Source organism: Habropoda laboriosa, unplaced genomic scaffold, assembly GCF_001263275.1.
Source record: "Habropoda laboriosa isolate 0110345459 unplaced genomic scaffold, ASM126327v1 scaffold20, whole genome shotgun sequence".
In the NCBI taxonomy this organism is placed as follows: domain Eukaryota; kingdom Metazoa; phylum Arthropoda; class Insecta; order Hymenoptera; family Apidae; genus Habropoda; species Habropoda laboriosa.
The window spans coordinates 1219799-1240986 of record NW_017100143.1 but is presented as its reverse complement, the minus strand read 5'-3'; the positions used below and the strand labels follow the sequence as shown (position 1 = coordinate 1240986).

At 41.7% G+C, this 21188-nt stretch overlaps 1 protein-coding gene across 1 annotated transcript in view; it reads right to left on the bottom strand.

Moving 5' to 3' along the window:
* Positions 1-6771: 6771 nt before the first annotated feature.
* LOC108573759 (unconventional myosin-IXb) overlaps positions 6772-21188 on the bottom strand; it is a 75376-nt gene continuing 60959 nt past the window's right edge. The window contains exons 4-17 of the mRNA XM_017936241.1: positions 16234-16405; positions 14757-14929; positions 14500-14659; positions 14294-14410; positions 13138-13373; positions 12864-13053; positions 12105-12382; positions 11626-11815; positions 10745-10916; positions 10463-10674; positions 9147-9409; positions 7764-8036; positions 7538-7637; positions 6772-6929 (exon numbers count right to left, since the gene is read on the bottom strand). Coding sequence (XP_017791730.1) covers positions 6772-6929; positions 7538-7637; positions 7764-8036; positions 9147-9409; positions 10463-10674; positions 10745-10916; positions 11626-11815; positions 12105-12382; positions 12864-13053; positions 13138-13373; positions 14294-14410; positions 14500-14659; positions 14757-14929; positions 16234-16405 — 2694 coding nt within the window. The remainder of the gene's footprint in view (positions 6930-7537; positions 7638-7763; positions 8037-9146; positions 9410-10462; positions 10675-10744; positions 10917-11625; positions 11816-12104; positions 12383-12863; positions 13054-13137; positions 13374-14293; positions 14411-14499; positions 14660-14756; positions 14930-16233; positions 16406-21188) is intronic.

The window sequence follows — 21188 nt, the reverse complement described above, 5'->3', positions numbered from 1 at the left end:
CCTCCAAGGGCTGATTTTCGTAAAAACAGGGGATGAAAAGGGCATTGTGATTTATCGAGATTTTAATCAAATGAGACTTCGCTGGCTGACACTCGCCCTGAAAATTATTCTCAATTAATTATTATAAAACTCCCTCTGCACAGTAATACCTAAAAATATCTCTGATATAATAAAAATTGCAAAAATTTCACTACGTGAAATCTTTGAATCCCTTAAATAATTAATAAAATACAGTATTCGATACTTTTCTTTTAAAAAAAAGACACATTCAGTGCCACAATTCTACTTCGACAAAAAACCGAAACAACCCCTCAACCCCTGCAACCCCTCAAAACTGGTCGCTGAAATAATTCCTCGAGCTCTGAATCAACTTCGATCTTTCGAATATTCTCACAAATTCCTCTGTCCCGAAATTAACGCGAATCGTCGATCCGTCGTTTGTCCCATTATCCTTAACCCGTTGAACGGATGTGAAGAGCCGGGCGGATGCGGCAGCCAAGTGACGTCAGTGGAACGCGAAACAAGGGAAATTTCACTATTGACGCACATACCTCGTGCTCGGAGCAGCGAGTCGTTCGTGGAACGCGCGTCTGACAGCGAAGAATTCTTATTCGCCGGTTTTCCGTCGGCGGGGGCATTCTTCCGCGCCGGAAACGGGCCACCATGCCTGCCCACTTCCTGCCGCGTCGCGTTGCGCTCGTTGTCGAACACAACGCCGCGGCTCGCGGCAGAAAATTCAATCTGGGGAGGAAAAAGGGGTAACCGGAGTGATTCTGCCACGTTTCGTGGGAGTGTTACGTCCGTAACCTCTCTTGTCTTCGGGGAAACCATAGAAATCCTACAACGGTCACACACTCTGCATTCATAAAATTCCTTCGGGCAGCTACAGCGAAAAGCCACTCAAGGGTAGTGCAATAAATCAGGTAAGAACCGGGCGCGTCACTCGGGACTATGCCAGGCACCGAGAGCCCGACGCCCGAGGATACCCATGGGTCGGAGTGCCACGCGTCTGGTTCATGTCTTCGACGTCCTTCGATGCCCCAAAAAAGGGGCAATTGTCTAAACTTGGGTAGGCTCGCTGTACCGTCCGGAAAATTCCCAAACTATCTATCCTTGTCTCAATCTTTCCTCCTCTAACCCATTTCCACCAGCCCGAGGACAGGAGAGGGAAGCAGCTTAAAAGACCAACGCGCTTCCAGCGCGGACACTCAGTTGTACATCCTTGCATCAAGGAACGCCTCTGTACAGGGTGCTAATTACTACTCGGTAGGATCCGTCCTGGCGTGGCTGGTATATGTGGAATGCTATTTTCTTTTGTTTTAGGAAGTAAGCTAATCTTCGATAGGCGTCTCGTGTATTTGTATAGCTTAGTATAGCTCTACACAATCAAATCGTTGCCAAACTTTATCAACGTTTATCTCGGAAACTATTTGTTTGCGGCATATGGCTCCTTTCAGACTTTTTCTCTTCTCGTCGAGCAGAATACGTTGATGTAAAATCCTATAGTGTGAAGAAGGATAAAATGTCTTAAGGGTTCTCTTCAATTACGTTAATCCAAATAATGGAAGATTCTACTCATATTCTTTTCTTTAAGATTATAGGGGTGCTTTTAAGAATAGGAATTTCCGAGGCCTTACAGTGTGAAGAATAACAAAATATCTCAAGGGTTTCTTTAAGTTATATTAATTTGAATAATGGCAACTTCTACTTACTGCTTTTCCTTTCAATTTTTGTCAAGTATTATAAAAGAAGAAATTTATTAACCCTTACTGCGTGAGGAACGACAAAATTTCTCAAGGCTGTCTTCAAGTTACAATTAACACTTTACCGACCGGTAGCCTATTAATCGACTTTTCGCCGCCAACGCTTACCGACCGGTAGCCTGTTAATCGCTTTTTTTACTGCGTGAGGAACGACAAAATTTCTCAAGGCTGTCTTCAAGTTACAATTAACACTTTACCGACCGGTAGCCTATTAATCGACTTTTCGCCGCCAACGCTTACCGACCGATAGCCTGATATATTCCCGCGCGATAGCCTATTTAGAGTCTAAACAGAGCCGGTGTCAGCGATGTATCTGTGTCCGAGTGAGCGGTCTCTATAGGTATAAGAAAAAGCGCATATATTCCCGCGCGATAGCCTATTTAGAGTCTAAACAGAGGCGGTGTCAGCGATGTATCTGTGTCCGAGTGAGCGGGTAGGAAGTGCGTAGGATGTTCAACCGCTACCGGTCGGTAAAGTGGTAACGTTAACACTAAAAAATTCAACCTACTTTTTCCTCCACTTTTCATCAAAAATCGCAGCGATCCCAAGATATCGCAAACCTCGAGTATCTAAACAACTCTACACACCCTCACACTTCCATCGGTCGAGTAAATTAACCAAAATTCCCGACCACCGTTGATGCGAAACGAAAACGCAGAGTGAGGAAATCCATCGTTGCGGAAGTGAGTCGACCGAGTTACATAAATTCCACCGCTCCCCCTACCAGTTCGAACAATGTTAATTAAAAGCTAATTAACGCTGGATCGGTCGCGGCGCTCGTTAATGCGAACGCGAATCGCGCGATCCCTCGGAACTGGTCGTCATTAAGGCTCGTACGCGGCGTCGTTTCGTCGACGCGACCACGCGTGCTGTTGCACGTGCACCCTTAGTCACGTGTCGCGATAAGCTCACCCCTTTCACGCCTCGATTCGCTCCCCTTCCAAGTCCCTTTTCTTGCATCCCGGTGAAATTGACGCGACGGAATCTGAGATCGTCCGGCGATACGGTAAAACGATACAAATCGAGTCTGACGACGGTTTGCCTAAGTGGAAAAGTAGAACGATGGCGGCAGATATAGCTGAGACTCTTCTTTGTTCATTTTTTTATTACAAGTAGTTTTTTCTTTGTTTACAGTTAGCGAATGGAAAAATGTGTTCGGAAGAAATCTTGGAGGGAGCTTTATTCCTGAATTTTGATTTTCTTGACTGTTGTACTATTGGAATAAAAAAACTGCGCGCATGTATTCTGTATTGCCTTCCTTTAACCCTTTGTGATCGGCACATTTCTCTGATGGGACTACCAGCTAGTCGGGGCAAATTTAGATTTTTAGATTTTTTTTTTTTATATACACTAATGTCTCCACAAGTGTCAGTCCGCAAGGAACCTAAACCTGACACTTGTAGAGTCAGGGACTACGTTTGACTGACACTTGTAGAATCGGCCCTACATTTTTTTCTTTTTTTTACGTGGAGGTAGGCCGACATTAAATTAATTACTCAATAAGTATTAATAAGTAAATGTTGTTCAAATTATTAAGCGTTACACGCTTGACTGACTGCGAGGGAGATAACATAGGCGCAACAATGACGCAGACCTAAACGTAGGACCATCTATACTGACACTTGTAGAATTCACACTGGCTGACACTTGTAGAGACATTACTCTATTTCCTCGTCGATTTCGGTGTACCAATAAATTGCAGAATATTTACAGGGATGCACGAAAGAATAAACTAAATATAATAAACTACTTTAAAATAAAAATTGCAGAATAATCACTGAATAACTGTCTCACTCTACAAACCCAAGCAAGCGTTAAAAAAAATTCTAATTAACAACAAATTCATCTCGAAAAATCGCAACTACCATACTTCACCTCAGTTACAATAAAATTTCGAATCGACTAAAATCCCCTCCTCCAAAACCCACCAAAAAACTTCAGCTACTCCTCGACTCAAAAATCTCACATCTCAGGATAAACGGAAGGAGAAAGAAAAATCGATTGAGGAGAGACGGTGTAATCTTTTCCAAAGACGCTTATATTTTATTGAAAAATATCTCGGCGCACTTACAACTACCTATACGCAATGCTACAGCTCCGGTATCTGTAAACTACGTAACATTCGGCATACATACTCGTATATGTACATATTCTCGAGACGCTTGCCTCCATTCGAGTTTCCAGGCACCGAATTCTCTACCTCTGTTCTCCTCTCGATGGACGCTTATCGTTTCTAACTGAACAAGTTTCGTGTATCTACAAAGCGTTCCCTCTCTCTCACACAAACACACAGACACACATATACTCAATCTCACTCTTTTCACTCCTCTCTCTCTCTCTCCCTCTCTACCTTTCACCGAATCAATTGTTAAGAAACTACTGCGTGTTAATGATTATCGCGATTACGATAGAGTAACTGTCGATTAGAGACCTATCATTTAAGAGCTACTCTCGAGCTGTCTTACGAAATCGATGCTTAATCGTATAATACATGGTACAAGTACACCGTGAAACGAGCAAATTTCTACACTCACTTCTTTCAATTTTTTTTCTCTATTTTCCTAGACAAGAAATTCGCACGTTTCACAGCAGCGACAGATTTCTCTCCGGAAATTGGCACTAAGAATTCAAAGACAGACGAACGAATACTGTTGGTAAATATCCTCAGACCCTAGACAAAATAGAATTATTTCTTCGTTTCGCTATACAAAGAAATTCTTTGAGAAAATAATAGTCTAGGGTAGATAGACGCGCTATCGTCGTGTGTTGCGACGATCTACGGCGTTTAACAGGCTAACATGCTTACTAATTCGAATAACGCGGGTCGTAGTGCGTGTACTTATCTACAAAATGGAAGACGAACGTGGCGCGACTGAGACGGAACGCGTTTTTAACGAGCGGTAAGGTAAAAAGTTGCGTGAAACTTGGTTTTTAGTCGGTGTAATTAATTGGGGGATAGAGTTCGTCGTCTCGTCGGCTAATTCTAATTTTCTAGTTTTATCGGTGCTGCCTCGTCGCTCGTAGATGCCTATGGGGGACCGTGAACCGCCATTTTGGTACTCTTCTTTCGGTATCGACGCTTCGACTGTTTGAAAAATGATTTGGTCTAAAGAAAACGTGAATAAAATGGTAAGAATTGTTCCTTTTCGTGTAGATTGTTGAAGTTCTTAGTATTATCATATTACTGAACATATCTGTTCAATTTTGAATTTCGTCTATTCTGCCATACGAAATAAATTTCAATTTTAAACAAACGTATTTGTAGTGCAATTATTGCAAAATTAAGTACCGTCCATGGAACCTTCGAACTAAATCCTACAGTGAACGTGTTAATTTACCAAAGTAACAATTCAAACACAATTCCAAACTCGTAAAAAAATACAAAAAAATTCCAAATGCCTTCGAGACTATTTCACAAAATCTTCAACGAACGAAAGATGGAAAACGAGGAATATTTTCAAGGATTTAAACGTAATAAAAGAGACAGTGGTGGTCTCTGCGTTAGGTTAATGGAAAAAGTGACGTCGCGACCGGAAGTCCAGTGGGGTAACAAGTTTTCTCGGACGATCTCTCGCGGATACGATCCGTTTGTTTTCCATCAGGACCGGTTGTTTTTGCCAGGAGGGACGGATTCGCGTGGAAAGAGACCTGAAAGAAGTGGAAAGGATATATCGGGGAAGATAGAATGTCAGCATAATGGCGGATTACCGTCGGGAAGGAGTGTAACAAAGGCACAGGGATGGGAATCGTGGGGAGAGAAAAGCGAAGATCCAACTGGAGTCTCGAGTCGTTCTTTTAAATTAGAACAGGCTGCGCGCGTGCTGCGGTCGTTACACCCCGCAATTTTTCCATTTTTATCCTCGGTCCATCTTCTGATCCCGTGGAAAAAGAAAGGGGAATCAATTTTTACCTTTTTTCAACCTCTTTGAAGGATACCGGCGAACGTTGAAACCTTGCTACGGCGAATGGTATTACTTTTTTGAGGAATTTTAGTCTCGACGTTTGTGGGATCGAGCGGTGGAGAAGTGAACGATTTTTGGAAAAGGACGTTTGGAGATTCGAAGATACGAAAATTTGGAGGTGTGAAATCTTGGAGATATGGAAATTTGAAAATTTGGAGATTTGGGGATTTGAAATCTGGGAGATATGGAAATTTGAAATCTTGGAGATATGGAAATTTGAAAATTTGGAGATATGGGGATTTGAAATCTTGGAGATATGGAAATTTGAAAATTTGGAGATATGGGGATTTGAAATCTTGGAGATATGGAAATTTGAAAATTTGGAGATTTGGGGATTTGAAATCTTGGAGATATGGAAATTGGAGATTTGGAAATTTGGAATCTTGGAGATTTGGAGATTTGAAATCTTGGAGATGTGGAAATTTGGAGATTTGGAAATTTGAAATCTTGGAGATATGGAAATTTGGAGATTCGAAATCTTGAAGATATGGAAATTTGGAGATTTGGAGATTTGAAATCTTGGAGATGTGGAAATTTGGAGATTTGGAAATTTGAAATCTTGGAGATATGGAAATTTGAAAATTTGGGGATTTGAAATCTTGGAGATATGGAAATTGGAGATTTGGAGATTTGAAATCTTGGAGATATGGAAATTTGGAGATTCGAAATCTTGAAGATATGGAAATTTGGAGATTTGGAGATTTGAAATCTTGGAGATGTGGAAATTTGGAGATTTGGAAATTTGAAATCTTGGAGATATGGAAATTTGAAAATTTGGAGATCTGGAGATTTGAAAATTTAAAAATTTGGAGACTTGCAGACGCAGAGATTTGAAAATCTGGAACACAGGATTGACTTCTTGCCACCCCAATCTTTCTCCTCCAATCAAACAATAACTTTTCTATTTAATAAAACTTCTCCTTCCATCGTTGTCACGGAACACGTTAAAGTAGTCTCGAAGAGTTTCGGACGATTCATCGCGCAGAATTGTGCATCAAACATGGCGTCACTCGAGCGACGAAACGGCACGGAAATAAATAACGCGTTCAAACGTTAATATTACAAGGTTTCAGCTCCATGAACTGATAGGGCACGTGCAGAGTGATGTTGTTGTGCTCCACCAGCAGGTGACCTCGCCTGGGAGACGCACCCACGACCAGGACCGTCTCACCCTTCAGAAGGACCACTTCCCCTTCGCCCTCTTCTGAAAGAACATCAACTCTACCCGTATTTCGAAAGGAAAAAAAATCCAAATTGCCATACAAAAATTTAAAACACCGTAAAAAAATGAATCTTTAAAAAAAAAACCACAACCATACATAAAAATTTAACAATCACGAATCATCGATAAAAAAAAATCATCCTAATAACACTAGAAATATTTTCAACGTTAAATTCTAGATACAGAGTGTCCCAAAAATTCTCATACAACAAAAAACAACTCTCTCATATTTCGGTAACTTTCAGGACACTCGGTATACAAATTAATCTGCAGAGAACAGATCCATAAAGTGAAGATTGGAAAAATCGCAAAGTAAGGAAGACTGAAGGAAAATTTCGAAAATTCCTCTTTTTCTCTAAATCACCGTCATTTGGTTAAACGTGAAATTCGACAAATTACACTGCAGAGAACAGATCCATAAACTGAAGATTGGAAAAATCGCAAAGTAAGGAAGACTGAAGGAAAATTTCGAAAATTCCTCTTTTTCTCTAAAACATCGTCGTCCGGGTAAACGTGAAATTTGACAACACTAAGAAAAATCCTGCAAGTTTAACAAGATAGAGGTTTGCAAGAGCAACGAATCCTCTTACCTGGGAAAGGCATCTTCATGATCCTCGTCTGAGGATAGCCCAACTTCGTGTTTCCAGTCACGGTGTACGATCTACTGGGTGGAACAGGGGGAGGTCGTTCCTGAAACAAAGTTGCCGAACACTTCCTATTTCGTTTCACGACTTCAAGTCTCTCGATCTTCAACGTGGAAGATACCGGTAGGGGAGAGAGAGAAAAAAAGAAAAGAAAAGAAAAAGTCACTCGTACCAAATCCAGCCCGAAGAGAGTACACGTTTGCTGGATCATCTTTTGATCTGCACACTTCTCCGACGGATCTGGAGGTGGTGTGCCTGCTATTGGCTGTGGCCTAGGTCGAGTTCCAGTTCCGGTACCAGTCGCTGTAGTTACGTTTCTTTGAACTGTTCCTGTATTTGTCGAGGTCGGCTGTTGAGGCTTCTTCTGACCGATTCCCGATGTCACTCCTATCGTCGTTTTCCGAAGGGGCCATCTTCTTCTTACTCGCCAGCCTCGCCAGGTCGCCTGAAGGTGGATTCATAGGTGATCGAAGGGTGAATTTCATGTTATCTTCAGCTTTTCAGGGGTAAAGTGGAAGATTTGAAAATCTTTGTGGGAAGGGAATTTGGGAATATTGTTGGATAGGTGTGATCTGAATTTTTTCAGGGATAAAGTGGAAGATTTGAGAATCTTTTTGTCAAGAGAATTTGCATAGGTGTGATCTTCAGCTTTTCAGGGCTGAAGTGGAAGATTTTCACTTCTTTTTTGAAGAGAATTAGTGAATATTATTAGATAGGTGTGATCTTTACTTTTTGAGAGTTAAAACAGAAGATTTTCACTTCTTTCTGTGAAGAGAATTAGTGAACATTATTAGATAGGTGTGATCTTTACTTTTTTAGGGTTAAAACAGAAGATTTTCACTTCCTTTTTGAAGAGAATTAGTGAACATTATTAGATAGGTGTGATCTTTACTTTTTCAGGGTTAAAACAGAAGATTCTCACTTCTTTTTATGAAGAGAATTAGTGAATAATATTGCATAGGTATGATCTTCATTTCTTCAGGGTTAAAGTGGAAGATTTTCAAATCACTTTTTAAGAGAATTTGTGAAAATTATTGGACAAGTGTGACGAATAAATGCAATCTTCATTTTTTCAAAGTTACAACGAAAGATTTTTGCTCAGGCACAGTAGAATCTTTTTACGAAGACAATTAGCGAATTTTATTGGACAGGTATGACGAGTAATCGTAACCCTTACTGTCTGAGGGTCAAAATTACAGATTTTCAGATCCCTCTATGAAGAAAATTACTGAAAATTATCAGACAGATATGACAAATAAATTCAATCTTCATTTTTCGAGGATTAAAATACAAGACTTTTGACTAGGTACACTAAAACCCTTTTGTAAGGTCAATTAACGAGTACTATTGAACAACCACTTGTCAAGATTGCTGAAATTTATTCTCAGTCATCCAACCACCACACTTTGCAACAAAACTAAATTTCCCTCGTCTCCCTTACAAATCTTCAATCTACCATTTCGAACGAAGAGAACAGATTCCAAGGATACCACACTCCTCCCCCGAGTTTCCGTCTGCAATTAGGAGATAAGGAGATCGCGAAGAATCCCATTACCTGTATCACGGTGGCAGCTTTTCTGCGCGTTTCCGAGCGCAGATTCTCGAGCTGCTGCCTAATGCCCTCGCTGAGGAAGATGTGCCTCTTGCCAAGTGCCCAGCTGGTGCTCGCGCCGAATTTGCTCTTCAGCTGTTGAGCGTTCTGCAGGATCAGCTTCGTGTCCTCCACGGCTTGCTCCTCCGCCCTGCGTAGCTGTTTGAACGGCGCGATCAGCCTGTACCTCGCGTTGAACGCTTTGAAACGCATTCGATGCGGATAGCCTGCGATTTTTCATCGATCGACGTTCATTTTCCTCTCAATTGGAAATTTGGAAAGAAGGCAACAGCGAGGGAGTAGCTTTGTTCGAGCAAATAGATAGCAAAGAGTGTACTGTGACCATTTTAGCAGTTGTTGGAAAGTTTTGAAGAGAGGTAGTAATTAAGAAATGAAACGGAAAGATACAAAGGAAGTGTGATCCTTGATATTCAAAGTTTAATTACAAATGGGAGACTCGGTAGGCAAAAGTGACTCGCTACAAGTTTTCCAAAGGACGTTAAGATTGGTGCTTAACTTTTGGTAAATAAAATAAATGGGGTAAATTTCGTTTGACGTAGGCTTTGTCTTCTGAGCGACTCAATTAAAGCTTACAGCTTTTCCATGTAACTCCGAGAGAAGAAGCTGTACTACCGACAGTGGTAGGTATAATCGAATGGCATATAACGAGGGGATAAATGTACTTCGCGAGTTCCTGTCTTCAATTATACCAAAAAGAGAGATTAGCAATACCGAATGATACAGTAACGAGGAAATAAATGTATACTGAACGACTTGTGATCTTCAATTTTCCCAGAAAGAACAATTAACGACACGAATAAAAATATGTAATAAAGAAGTAAATTTCAATCTTGAAATATTCCCAAAGGGGACAATTAATAACACTGATAAAAATAATACAGAAATAAATATTCTTGGCGACTTTCAATCTCTAATATTCCCAAAGAGGACAATTAACGACACTAATAAAAATATGTAATAAAGAAGTAAATTTCAATCTTGAAATATTCCCAAAGGGGACAATTAATAACACTGATAAAAATAATACAGAAATAAATATTCTTGGCGACTTTTAATCTCTAATATTCCCAAAGAGGATAATTAACGACACTGATAAAAATGATAAAGAACAAAATATTCTTCACGACTTGAAATCTCTAACAATCCCGAAGAAAATTCTGACAGACAGGAATACACGTTCCATTACACACAGGGATTACTCAAAAGCGTCAACAGCGAAGAGGACACACAGCGTATGCAAATTTACTTCCAAGACGTACCGCCGGCCATTAGATTCACTGTTTCGAGGACCTGAAGGGATCGTATTTGGCGCATGGCGACACCCCTGTCTAAGTGAAGCGGCGTCTCGGTGCCGTTGCTCCTGATGCATCTGACAAAATGAGGCCTGGCGTGAACCAAAGTTCTCAGAAGATTGTCCAGCCGTGTATGGAAGTCCTGCGTCAACGTGGAAATTGGCTCGTCCCCGTTCAATCTGAGAAAAGAAACGACTCGAAATGACTGTGGCCAGTGTTTCCCTCGATAAGTGTTGTCTCTCCTCTTACAGGTCGGTGTGAGAAGTGGGCGATATCCTGAAGCTGACACCCCTGGGCACGGTGTCGCTCGCGTAGAGAGCCTTCAATTCACTGCCAAACAGGTGAGTGGCGAAGCCGAAACTGCAGGTGTGCTTGTAGAACACGGCTACTAGGTCGTCTGGTACCACGTCCTTGTTGGTGTCTTTATTGGGAACAATTTTATTCTATATCCACGGGATTTTGCGTTTTCTTGGGGACTGAGGAATGTGGGATACTTGAGGTTTCTTCTTCTGTTTGAGGATTTCTTTGATTAACCCTGTTGCGTTCTTCGTTTTGACTGTGCACTTAAGACTTTTGGGTCAAAAAGGACCTTACGTTCCTTAAACTTGACAACAGCAAAAATTACTAAAAATATAAAAAGGCGGTGGGTCAAAAAAGACCCGAAGACCGCACTAGGGTTAAGGTGTCGTTTGAAGTGAATTGGTTGAAGAATAGTTTTTTGAAAAATATCTGAGAGTTGTTGGTATCTTTGTGAGGAGGAAATTTATTCTGCATCCATGGGATTTTGTGTTTTCTTGAGGATAGAGTAATAAGGGATACTTGAGGTTTCTTCTTCTGTTTGAGGATTTTTTTATTAAGGTGTCGTTTGAGGTAAAAACATTTCGTGTCTTTTGGGGATAGGGGATAGAGAACTTGTCCTTCGAGGTAATTTATTTTATTAACTTGTCGTTCTAATAAATAAATCTAATTCTATTCTACACCTACAGAACTTTTCCCTTTTTGAGGCTGGAGGAATGAGGGCTATTTGAGAATTCTTTTATCAACGTGTCTACCCTCTTCTCTCGATCTTCTAATTACACAGAGTACATAAACAATCCATAAAAAATGAGAAAGGAGCGTATTGTACGTACCCAGGAAGTCAGAGGCATCGTAGGTAACCCTCCCAGCGAAGTGCTGGATCCCAAATGACCTGCAGTCTACAGTCCTCGGTTCGAACAACCTCGGATTCTGTTTATGCTGAACCTTCACCTTGGCCACGTAACTCTCCGCGGTGCCTCGTATAGAACACTCCACGTCCAACATACTCAACAAACCGGTGCGCTACAAAAAAAAAGGGCAAATTCCAAAACCCTCGCGTTGACCTTCTTCAATTTCTCTTTCCCCAGAATAGACAAAATTTCATTTAAAAAAAAGTCCTCGTACCGAACCCCCTTCGACTTTTCCTTTCACCAAAAACCAACCAAAATATGAGCCAAATTCGATAAAAAAAATTGCACGATATTAAACAGTCGAAACCCTCAAATTGAAAACCTCTTTCAATACTTCTTTCCCCAGGATGGACAGAATTTAATTAGGAAAAAGAAATTGCGCAGTGTTAAAAAATATTCACCAAGGAGGAAATGAGATCAATGCATGGCACGTTGTCGACGTAGTCGACCTCCACGTCGCACCGGATACCCTCGTCGCGGCAGCTCTCGATAGAGCTCTTGAATATGTGCGTGTTATAGAAGTGTTGCATCGTCTCCGCGCACAGATTGATGCACAGATGCTCTAACTGACTGGGTTTCGGGTCCTCGAACCCGAACATGTCCAGGATCCCGATGAACCCGTCTGTCGCGTGTCGTACCGCGTTGTTCAGCGCGGTCATGCTTCTGGAACCGGTACCACCTGCACGTGACACGAGAGATGGGCTTTGATAGGAGAAAAGAATGACTCTACGGTAATCGAGTCGATAAGGTTAGCTAGCAGGTGATTTTAACCGAAATTTACAAGCTTCCAAGTTTCATCCAACGAGTCCTGAAATTCTTCTCCGGTGATTTTTCAACGTGACAATATTTATACTGTAGTAATTTTCTCTCCCTCGAATATACACTATTTTTACACAAAATTTATCTTATTTCAGCAGACTTAGTCTATCAAAAGTTCTCCGAGGAGTTATTAAAATTTCTAATATTTTTTTTGAAGTTCTTACTGTGCTTGGCAAAGCACAGTGGTTCCAAATTTGAATTACCAACAATCTACAGTCTGTTATCCAAATCTACAGTATAAATTCAACGCGAAGCATGGAAAAACTTGCAAAAAAATTTTCCCAATCACATGTCCTGAACGATGAACTCTGTTACCATGTAAAATTACATAATTGACCAACCTGCAGAGCTGCCAATGGTGGACGCATGCTGACTGGTGACCTCAGCCTGATTGTGCACCGACTCGTTCGAATCAGACGACAATGTACCAAGGGTGGATCCCAGTCTCTTTAGACTGTTGGCTCTCCTGACGATCGTGGCCACCGTACGACAATACAGTGCTTTGGCCAGCGAGTCCCTGGTCATGTTAGACTGCATAAACAAACACCCTTCAACATGGTTGCGCTGAGAAGCCTGGCGTTACGGCACAGATTGCACAGAATGAGTTAACAGTACCATATTCGCGTCGCAGACCGACTTCACAAGCTGGCCACGGGCATTGTGTGTCCTCGACGTGAGACCTCTGAGTAATGCTGGAGGTGGTACGCCAAGGAGAGCCGCCACAGAGGCTAGTTCGTTCTCTCCAATGACGCCGACCTCCACTCCAGGACGATCCGTGAAGCCCACGTTGCCGAGGATCAGGACAGCTGCTAACACTCGAACCACGTCCAGGAAAGGTATACCTAGCACCCCTGCGGAGAAGTTTTTGTTTTTGTATTTTATTTTTTTTGTAATTCAGAGGTCTTGGAAATTTGGAATTTTGGAGGTTTCGAGGGTTTTATACTGTGAGAGTGGAATTTGGAGGTTTTAATTTTGGGAATGTGGAAATTTGGAGGTTTTAATTTTGGGAGTGTGGAAATTTGGAGGTTTTAATTTTGGGAGTGTGGAAATTTGGAGGTTTTAATTTTGGGAGTGTGGAAATTTGGAGGTTTTAATTTTGGGAGTGTGGAAATTTGGAGGTTTTAATTTTGGGAGTGTGGAAATTTGGAGGTTTTAATTTTGGGAGTGTGGAAATTTGGAGGTTTTAATTTTGGGAGTGTGAAAATTTGGGAATGTTTAATTCTGCGAGAGTGGAAATTTGGAGGTTTTAATTTTGGGAATGTGGAAATTCGGAATGTTTAATTCTGTGAGTGTGGAAATTTCAAATTTGAAATTTGGGAATTATTAATACTGTGAGTGTGGAAATTTGGAATTTGGAACTTCAGGATCCTGAAAATTTGAAATTTGGAATTTGGAACTTCGGGATCCTGAAAATTTGGAATTTGGAACTTCGGGATCCTGAAAATTTGGAATTTGGAACTTCGGGATCCTGAAAATTTGGAATTTGGAACTTCGGGATCCTGAAAATTTGGAATTTGGAACTTCGGGATCCTGAAAATTTGGAATTTGGAACTTCGGGATCCTGAAAATTTGGAATTTGGAACTTCGGGATCCTGAAAATTTGGAATTTGGAACTTCGGGATCCTTTGGAAATTTGAGAGCTTGAAAATTTGGAATTTTAAATAGCAGACAGTTAGAATTTTAAAGTTTGAAAAATATTAGCAGTTTAGAAATTCTTAGCGTTAAATTCTGAATTTTACCAAAAAGCAAATAAAGATAAATAGCCACACACCTAAACAGGCCTTCCACGCCTGAAACCTAATGGCATCCTCAGCCTCGTCCTGCCTGGTGTCTCCATGCTGCAGATACCTGAGATTCTTCAAGTTGTAACCCTCCAAATTCAGCTTAACTATCGAATAAAACACAATTCAATAAACCTCCCACTCTCACCACTCAATCATTCCATCCCACACCCTCAATTCTCCCCAATTTCTCTACCTCGTTCCTCGTGCGACAATCCAGCCAGCATCTGGTAAAATATATGATAATTCTTCTCATCCGGGAGAGGCCTGATGACTCTCGTTTGATCCAGGAAATAACAGTGAATCTTTGTTCTGTACAACGCACCATCCGTGACCTGGACCTCGATAAAATGACCCTAAAGAAACATTCGTCGTAACCTCTCTCGATTCTCACTCTCACTTTTTCGAAAAATCGTAAATAAATTCAGGGGAAAAAAATTCATCGTCACGTACTATCCTCGAACTCTCGGAATTAGTTGCGGTCTTTGCAGATCCTAAAGACCTGAGGACCGTGAACGCCGCTGCCAAATGTTTGAAAGCGTCTGTCTCTGGACCACCGCCAGCCACGTCGAATAATTGTCTAAGTAACAGCATGGACGCGTACGTTTTCCCAGAACCACTGGTTCCTAATTAAAAATAATTAAAAAAAAAAATAGTTCCTTAAAAATATTAGGATACGCTGCTGAGTAAAAGTTTGAGACCTTCCTCTGAAAACCTATGCTGAGGATAGTGGTCCCAAACTTTTGGCTAACAGCGTAAGTAAAAGATCGTATAAGAGCCGATGATTAACCCTTTAACTTAGCTTGTCTCTGGACCACCGCCAGCCACGTCGAATAATTGTCTAAGTAACAGCATGGACGCGTACGTTTTCCCAGAACCACTGGTTCCTAATTAAAAATAATTAAAAAAAAAAATAGTTCCTTAAAAATATTAGGATACGCTACTGAGTAAAAGTTTGAGACCTTCCTCTGAAAACCTATGCTGAGGATAGTGGTCCCAAACTTTTGGCTAACAGCATAAGTAAAAGATCGTATAAGAGCCGATGATTAACCCTTTAACTTAGCGCTTCTGCAAAGATCATTTGTTGAGTGAAAAGAATATCATCTTGGGAATATTGGAAGCTTGGTAAGTATTCGACATCTCGAGATTCAAGGCTTATTGACACTTTAAAGACTCACGAGACTTGCGAAGACGAGATTTAAGACTTATCGAAACTTTAAGGACTCAAGATCTACTAAGGCTCAAGAATCAAGACTTGTCGAGACTTTCAAGTCTCAAGATTTAAGACTTATCGACACTTTAAGGACTTAAGATCTACTAAGACTCAAGATTCAAGACTTATCAAGACTTTTAAGACTCAAAATTCGAGATACAGAAACTTTAGGGACTCAAGATGTGCCGAGACTCAAGATTCAACACTTATCAAGACTTTCAAGACTTATTAAAACTTCAAAGACTCGCAAGACATACGAAGACTCAAGATTCAACACCTACCGAGACTTTCAAGACTTATTAAAACTTCAAAGACTCGCAAGACTTACAAAGACTCAAGGTTCAACACTTACCGAGACTTTCAAGACTTATTAAAACTTCAAAGACTCGCAAGACTTACGAAGACTCAAGATTCAACACTTATCGAAACTTTAAAGACTCAAGACCTATTAGGACTCAAGATTCAACACTTACCAAGACTTTCAAGACTCAAAACTCAAGACTCAACACTCCTCAAGAATATCAAGACCTCCAAATATAAAATCGCATTCAAACTAATTCAAACTCTCTTCGCCACACAGCACACTTCGTAACGACACAAAATGCTTTCTTCAGAATCCACCGCTAAAACTCTGACTCATCGTTACAAAGCAAGGGGTTAAAGGGGTTACCATCGTCTCTCCCTGCCATCTCAGACAATCTTTATTCAGCTGTTTACCGGAAAGGATGATCGCCTGCGGGTATCCTGTCTCCGATTGCTGTCTCACGGCCTCCTGGACAACTTTGTTCAGCTGGGGCGCCAAGGGTACGGCCCTGGTACTCGTTAAGGTCAATGGATTCCCGACGTCCGTATATGGATTGATACAGACCAGTATGGGGCCCACGTTCGTCTGCAAACGCGTTTCGATTATCTACTCTCGTCCGATTGTCGGTTCGTCATCAAACATCTCGCTCGTCAAACGGAATGAGACTACTTTTTCCCCACCCTCCTCCATCCTCCATCCTCCTCCTCGTCTCTCGCTCTCCGGCAACTACTTTTTCGCATTGTTATTGCTGAACGCGTGGATTATGGATGCCTAGAGCCAACAAGATTAATCGTAGCTCCGAGTTACGAGACTGATTATGAAGAACGTACGCGTGGAACATCTGTCTTGCTTTTGTTATTGCGTGGCAATGGTGCTCGTTGCAAAAATTCCAGGTTAAATTGATCACTGGGTGAAGGATGATTTACAGGGACAAAGCGGGAGTCGAGTTTTTAGGTAGAGATCGGGAGGAATTGATTCGAGTTCTTGGGCAAGTAGGTATCTCCCTTTTTTTTTTTTTAATTGGCGATTAGCGTGGCTCGTTGGAAATTGAGCTGAACGTCTACTGAAACCAGCAAGACACTCTCTAGATTCTTTTTTTTTTTTATATAAGATTGCAAGTAAATTGAGCACTCGAGAGCTCGAGAGAAGACGCTGATCCAATAGAAGTGAAAATTATTCACAATCCATATTAATGAAATTACTTCGATTAAGTAAAATAGTCAAAAATATTTGCATTCGAACCTCGAAGCTTTCATATGCGCCATCCAGATGCAACCCAAATTACACTGCAGTAGAAAAAAAGAATCGCTCTGACAAATACCTAAATCATCAGCAATTCGAACAAAAGAAATTCAAAAGCTCAAATACACTCTAATTTTCCAAATCAAAATTCCTTCGTTACAGCAAATTTCAACGATAAATTTTCAACCTGCAAAATTTACTATTATTGACCACATATACTAACCTTGACTAACCTAGAAGTGCCTAAAGCACAAAATCAAGTATTAAATTCACCTCGAAGTGCATAAAGAATAAAATCAAGCATTAACTCAACTCTGCGCCAAAGTCTCCAAGACTACAACGCGGGCAAATTTTCAAACCGCCTATTTTTCAAATTTTCAAGCAGCACCAAAAATGAATTCCCCCAAAGAAGAAGAAAAAGTACAATCCAGGAATGAACGTCTCCTCAACACAGTCGACGCTTTTCCTCGCAAAGTAATCCAGAGAGGAACGAAACGAGTCGACGCCGAAAAGTGCAGACACTCGGAAATCGGGACAACGAAGAAGGAACGGGAAGCGGAGAGTGAAGAGAGGCGCAGAGAGGACGAAGGAGGGTAAAAGAGCAGAGAGGCTGGTGCAACAGGCACCAAGCGGTGAGGCTTTGGCGGGCTTCGGTTCCTATTAGAAGCCCACCTAGAGAAAGCAACGCGGCGCAGGACGAACAAAAAGGTGAAAAACGGCCGAAAGAGGCGCGGGGAGGGAGAGAACCGGTCCCACGTCGGGCCCCGTCCTTCTCTGATGCTCCATTCTCTCGATCCCCTTATGTCGCGAGCTTTCCAACAACTCGCTCGCGCTATCCAGCTTACGATTAGACGAGTTTTAGAATTTCCAGCCATGTTCGCTGTCGCTTTCACACTTTCGTTCGGAAATTGTCACTGGGAGCATGGAATTCTGGTGGACTTGGGTTCACGTGGGTTCGAATCCCACTTCTGAAAATCTAAGGGATAGGCGATTTTACATCATCGTCATTTTGTTGCCGCCCTGAAAAGGACTTTCGGAGTTTGCAAGAGTTCTCGCTCATATCTCCGTTCAGCAAGAACCTACCTTCTGGTGCACATGTTTCACTGCCCCGAGAACGGGCGATGGAAAAATGAGCCCTTCAGTTGCGTTAATAGTCGACCGGGCAAATACCCCGACGCCGGCTACCACCTCATCCACGGGGACCTCGGGGAGGCGGACTCGCCAGTGCACGCAAGCACCACGCTCTGACCCTGTTGCAGGCGAAGGAATAATAAGGAAGGGTGGTTGGATGGGATGGGCTGGGATAGCGTTAAGGGGCGCGCGGACAACCAAACGGCCGATCAACGTCTTCTCGCGATGACGTGCTGTTCCAGTCTGATCATTAGCAACCGCCAAACAACGCTGCTCCTCTGTTAACACGTTGTTGACCGGTCACGAGTGAACTCGTGTTTGCATTTGCATTAGCTATTTCAATTTTTGAAACGCAGGGTAATATAGGATATTGCAAAAGCTTTGTTCGTCGTGTTTAGTCGCGTCTTGGAATTTGTCAACATGTATTTCTATTGTATATATTTTCGCCTTTGTAATTAGTCTCGGGAGCCGTTAGTTCGTTTCGTAACAGCAGTAACTTTATGACACTACGGCAATCGTAGTTTTTCGATTTAAGAATTTGCTTTTGTAGGAACCTAGGGAAAAATATTGAGGGACCCAACGGGAATCGAACCCTGCGCTACGCCAACCACTCCCTCTCTATTCTCCCGTGCCGGTTTCCTATTTTTGGGGCATGGAGGCCCCGATACTACACTCGGCCATCCTGAACTGACATTCGCCCTCGAATGTCCTCGGTGCAACACAGCTTAACTCAACATTTTCGGGTACACTCCCCCCACAGTGGCACTCTCAGCCAAAACTCTGTTTGGGAGACGTGCAAACCCTCTCACATGTTTTCATCTCACAGCGCCTGGCTTCGTGCAGCCGTAGATGCCTCCATCCCGGACGAGTCTTCATTTGTAGGAACCTAGGGAAAAATATTGAGGGACCCAACGGGAATCGAACCCGGGACCTTCGGCTTAGCAAGCCGAGGCTTTGCACGCTACGCCAACCACTCCTTCTCTATTCTCCCGTGCCGGTTTCCTATTTTTGGGGCATGGAGGCCCCGATACTACACTCGGCCATCCTGAACTGACATTCGCCCTCGAATGTCCTCGGTGCAACACAACTCAACACTTTCGGGCATACTCCCCCACACAGTGGCAGCACACAGCCGAAACAACGCATTTTTGGGAGACGTGCAACCTTCGAGATGTTTTCATCTCACAGCGCCTGGCTTCGTGCAGCCATAGATGCCTCCATCCCGGACGAGTCTTCATTTGTAGGAACCTAGGGAAAAATATTGAGGGACTCAACGGGAATCGAACCCGGCGCTACGCCAACCACTCCCTCTGTATTCTCCCTTCGAGGTTTCCTATTTTTTGGGTACGGAGGCCCCGATACTACACTTTCACTTTTTGCTTTTCTTTTATATTAAAAGTTATATAAAAGGTCCAAAGTTTCATTTCAATTCGTTATGTATAAATAAAATTTATTGAAGTTTGTTTAAATTGTTTCACTTCCACGTTCAATTACGAAATAATAGCCGGTGACATGAGATAGCTTCTGCGTAACATTGCCGGTCAACAATGTGTTAACAACTCGGACATGCACACACACTACACTTGCAGTACGGTAGATGTCCTTTAGTGGGATTTTTTGGGACTTATTTCGAGGGAGATGTTGCGTTTTGGAGGGAATTGAAAGTGAATGGAGCTTGGATTGGTAATTGCTGCTACTGATGGATTTTTAATGAGAGTTTTTATAAGTAGTTTTGTAATTAGGCTGTTGGGAGATGGGAGAGTTTTGTAATTGGGCTGTTGGGATGTTGTAATACTGTTGTAATACTGTTTAAGTGAATTTAGAAATTACTGTTGTACTGGTACTGGAATCACCTCCCACTTTTCATCGATATTAAACCTGCTGCTAATGTTTTATAGATTTCAAGTTTATCTCTACATTTATCAATTGATTCGAACGATAAAACATTCTCAAAGTCGCTGACTCTTTTCCGGAAATTTTTGGGTAAATTGCAGTGCTCGGTGATTCGAAACTTTTGGCCGGTAGTGTATGTGTGATGTATGGGAAAATTGAATAAAAAATTTGTTGGATTATTTCTGTAGAAATAATCAAGCGAGGACAAAAATGTCTCCGCGTCCTTTTAGACAAACTATACTCTGTTCAAAATAAGAGTAACCTCGCTTCGCGCATGGGGCGTGCCTAAGGCAGGGCTACAACGTCCGAACTTAACCGCCTACGTTCTTCTCCGTCGTGCCCTCTGCCACGCTCTCTGTCTACGCGCAGAACGGACGAGAATCGGTCCGAGAGCGAGGTTACTCTTATTTTGAACGACGTATAAGACTTCCACCAGATGTGTCTGGTGTCCGTCTTCGAGTCACGCACTGCACACTGCGATACCATAGAGTAAACAGTTCCTAGGTATAAGCGGACCCCAGCTTTCCTTTTGGGAACATTCCAAAGAGTAAAGACGTTTCCTCTGAGTCCGTTAATAAATAGTATATTAAAAGATAAAGAGACTATTTCATTTCATAACCCATTTTCCTATCGATCTTTGGTAAATGAGATTCTCCGTATTTTTCGTCGAAATTAATGCAATAATAAATCGTGTAATACTTCGTATCTGACACAAATATGTTTATTCTTTCGTGCCAAAGAATTCATTCCGTGAATTAAATAAGACACGATTAGTGCAGAATCACATTGAAAAATGATCGATACAAAAATAAATTTAGAAATAGTATTAAGACGAAAACAGATTATAAAATAATCGATCAATGCAAAAATGCAAAATGCAAAAATAAATTAGGAAATGATGGAACGATAATTAAAAATGATAGACAGAAAAATGTTAATGAAAAATGAGAAATACGAGAAGTGAATGGGAAAAAACGATGGAAGGATAATTAAACGATTAGAATGTGATTAATTATTGTCTATACGGCTAGAACTTGTTGACAATTCAATCAAGAAGGAGAATCGGCAACCTGTTCCTCGCGGAAACTAATTGCAGCGGGCC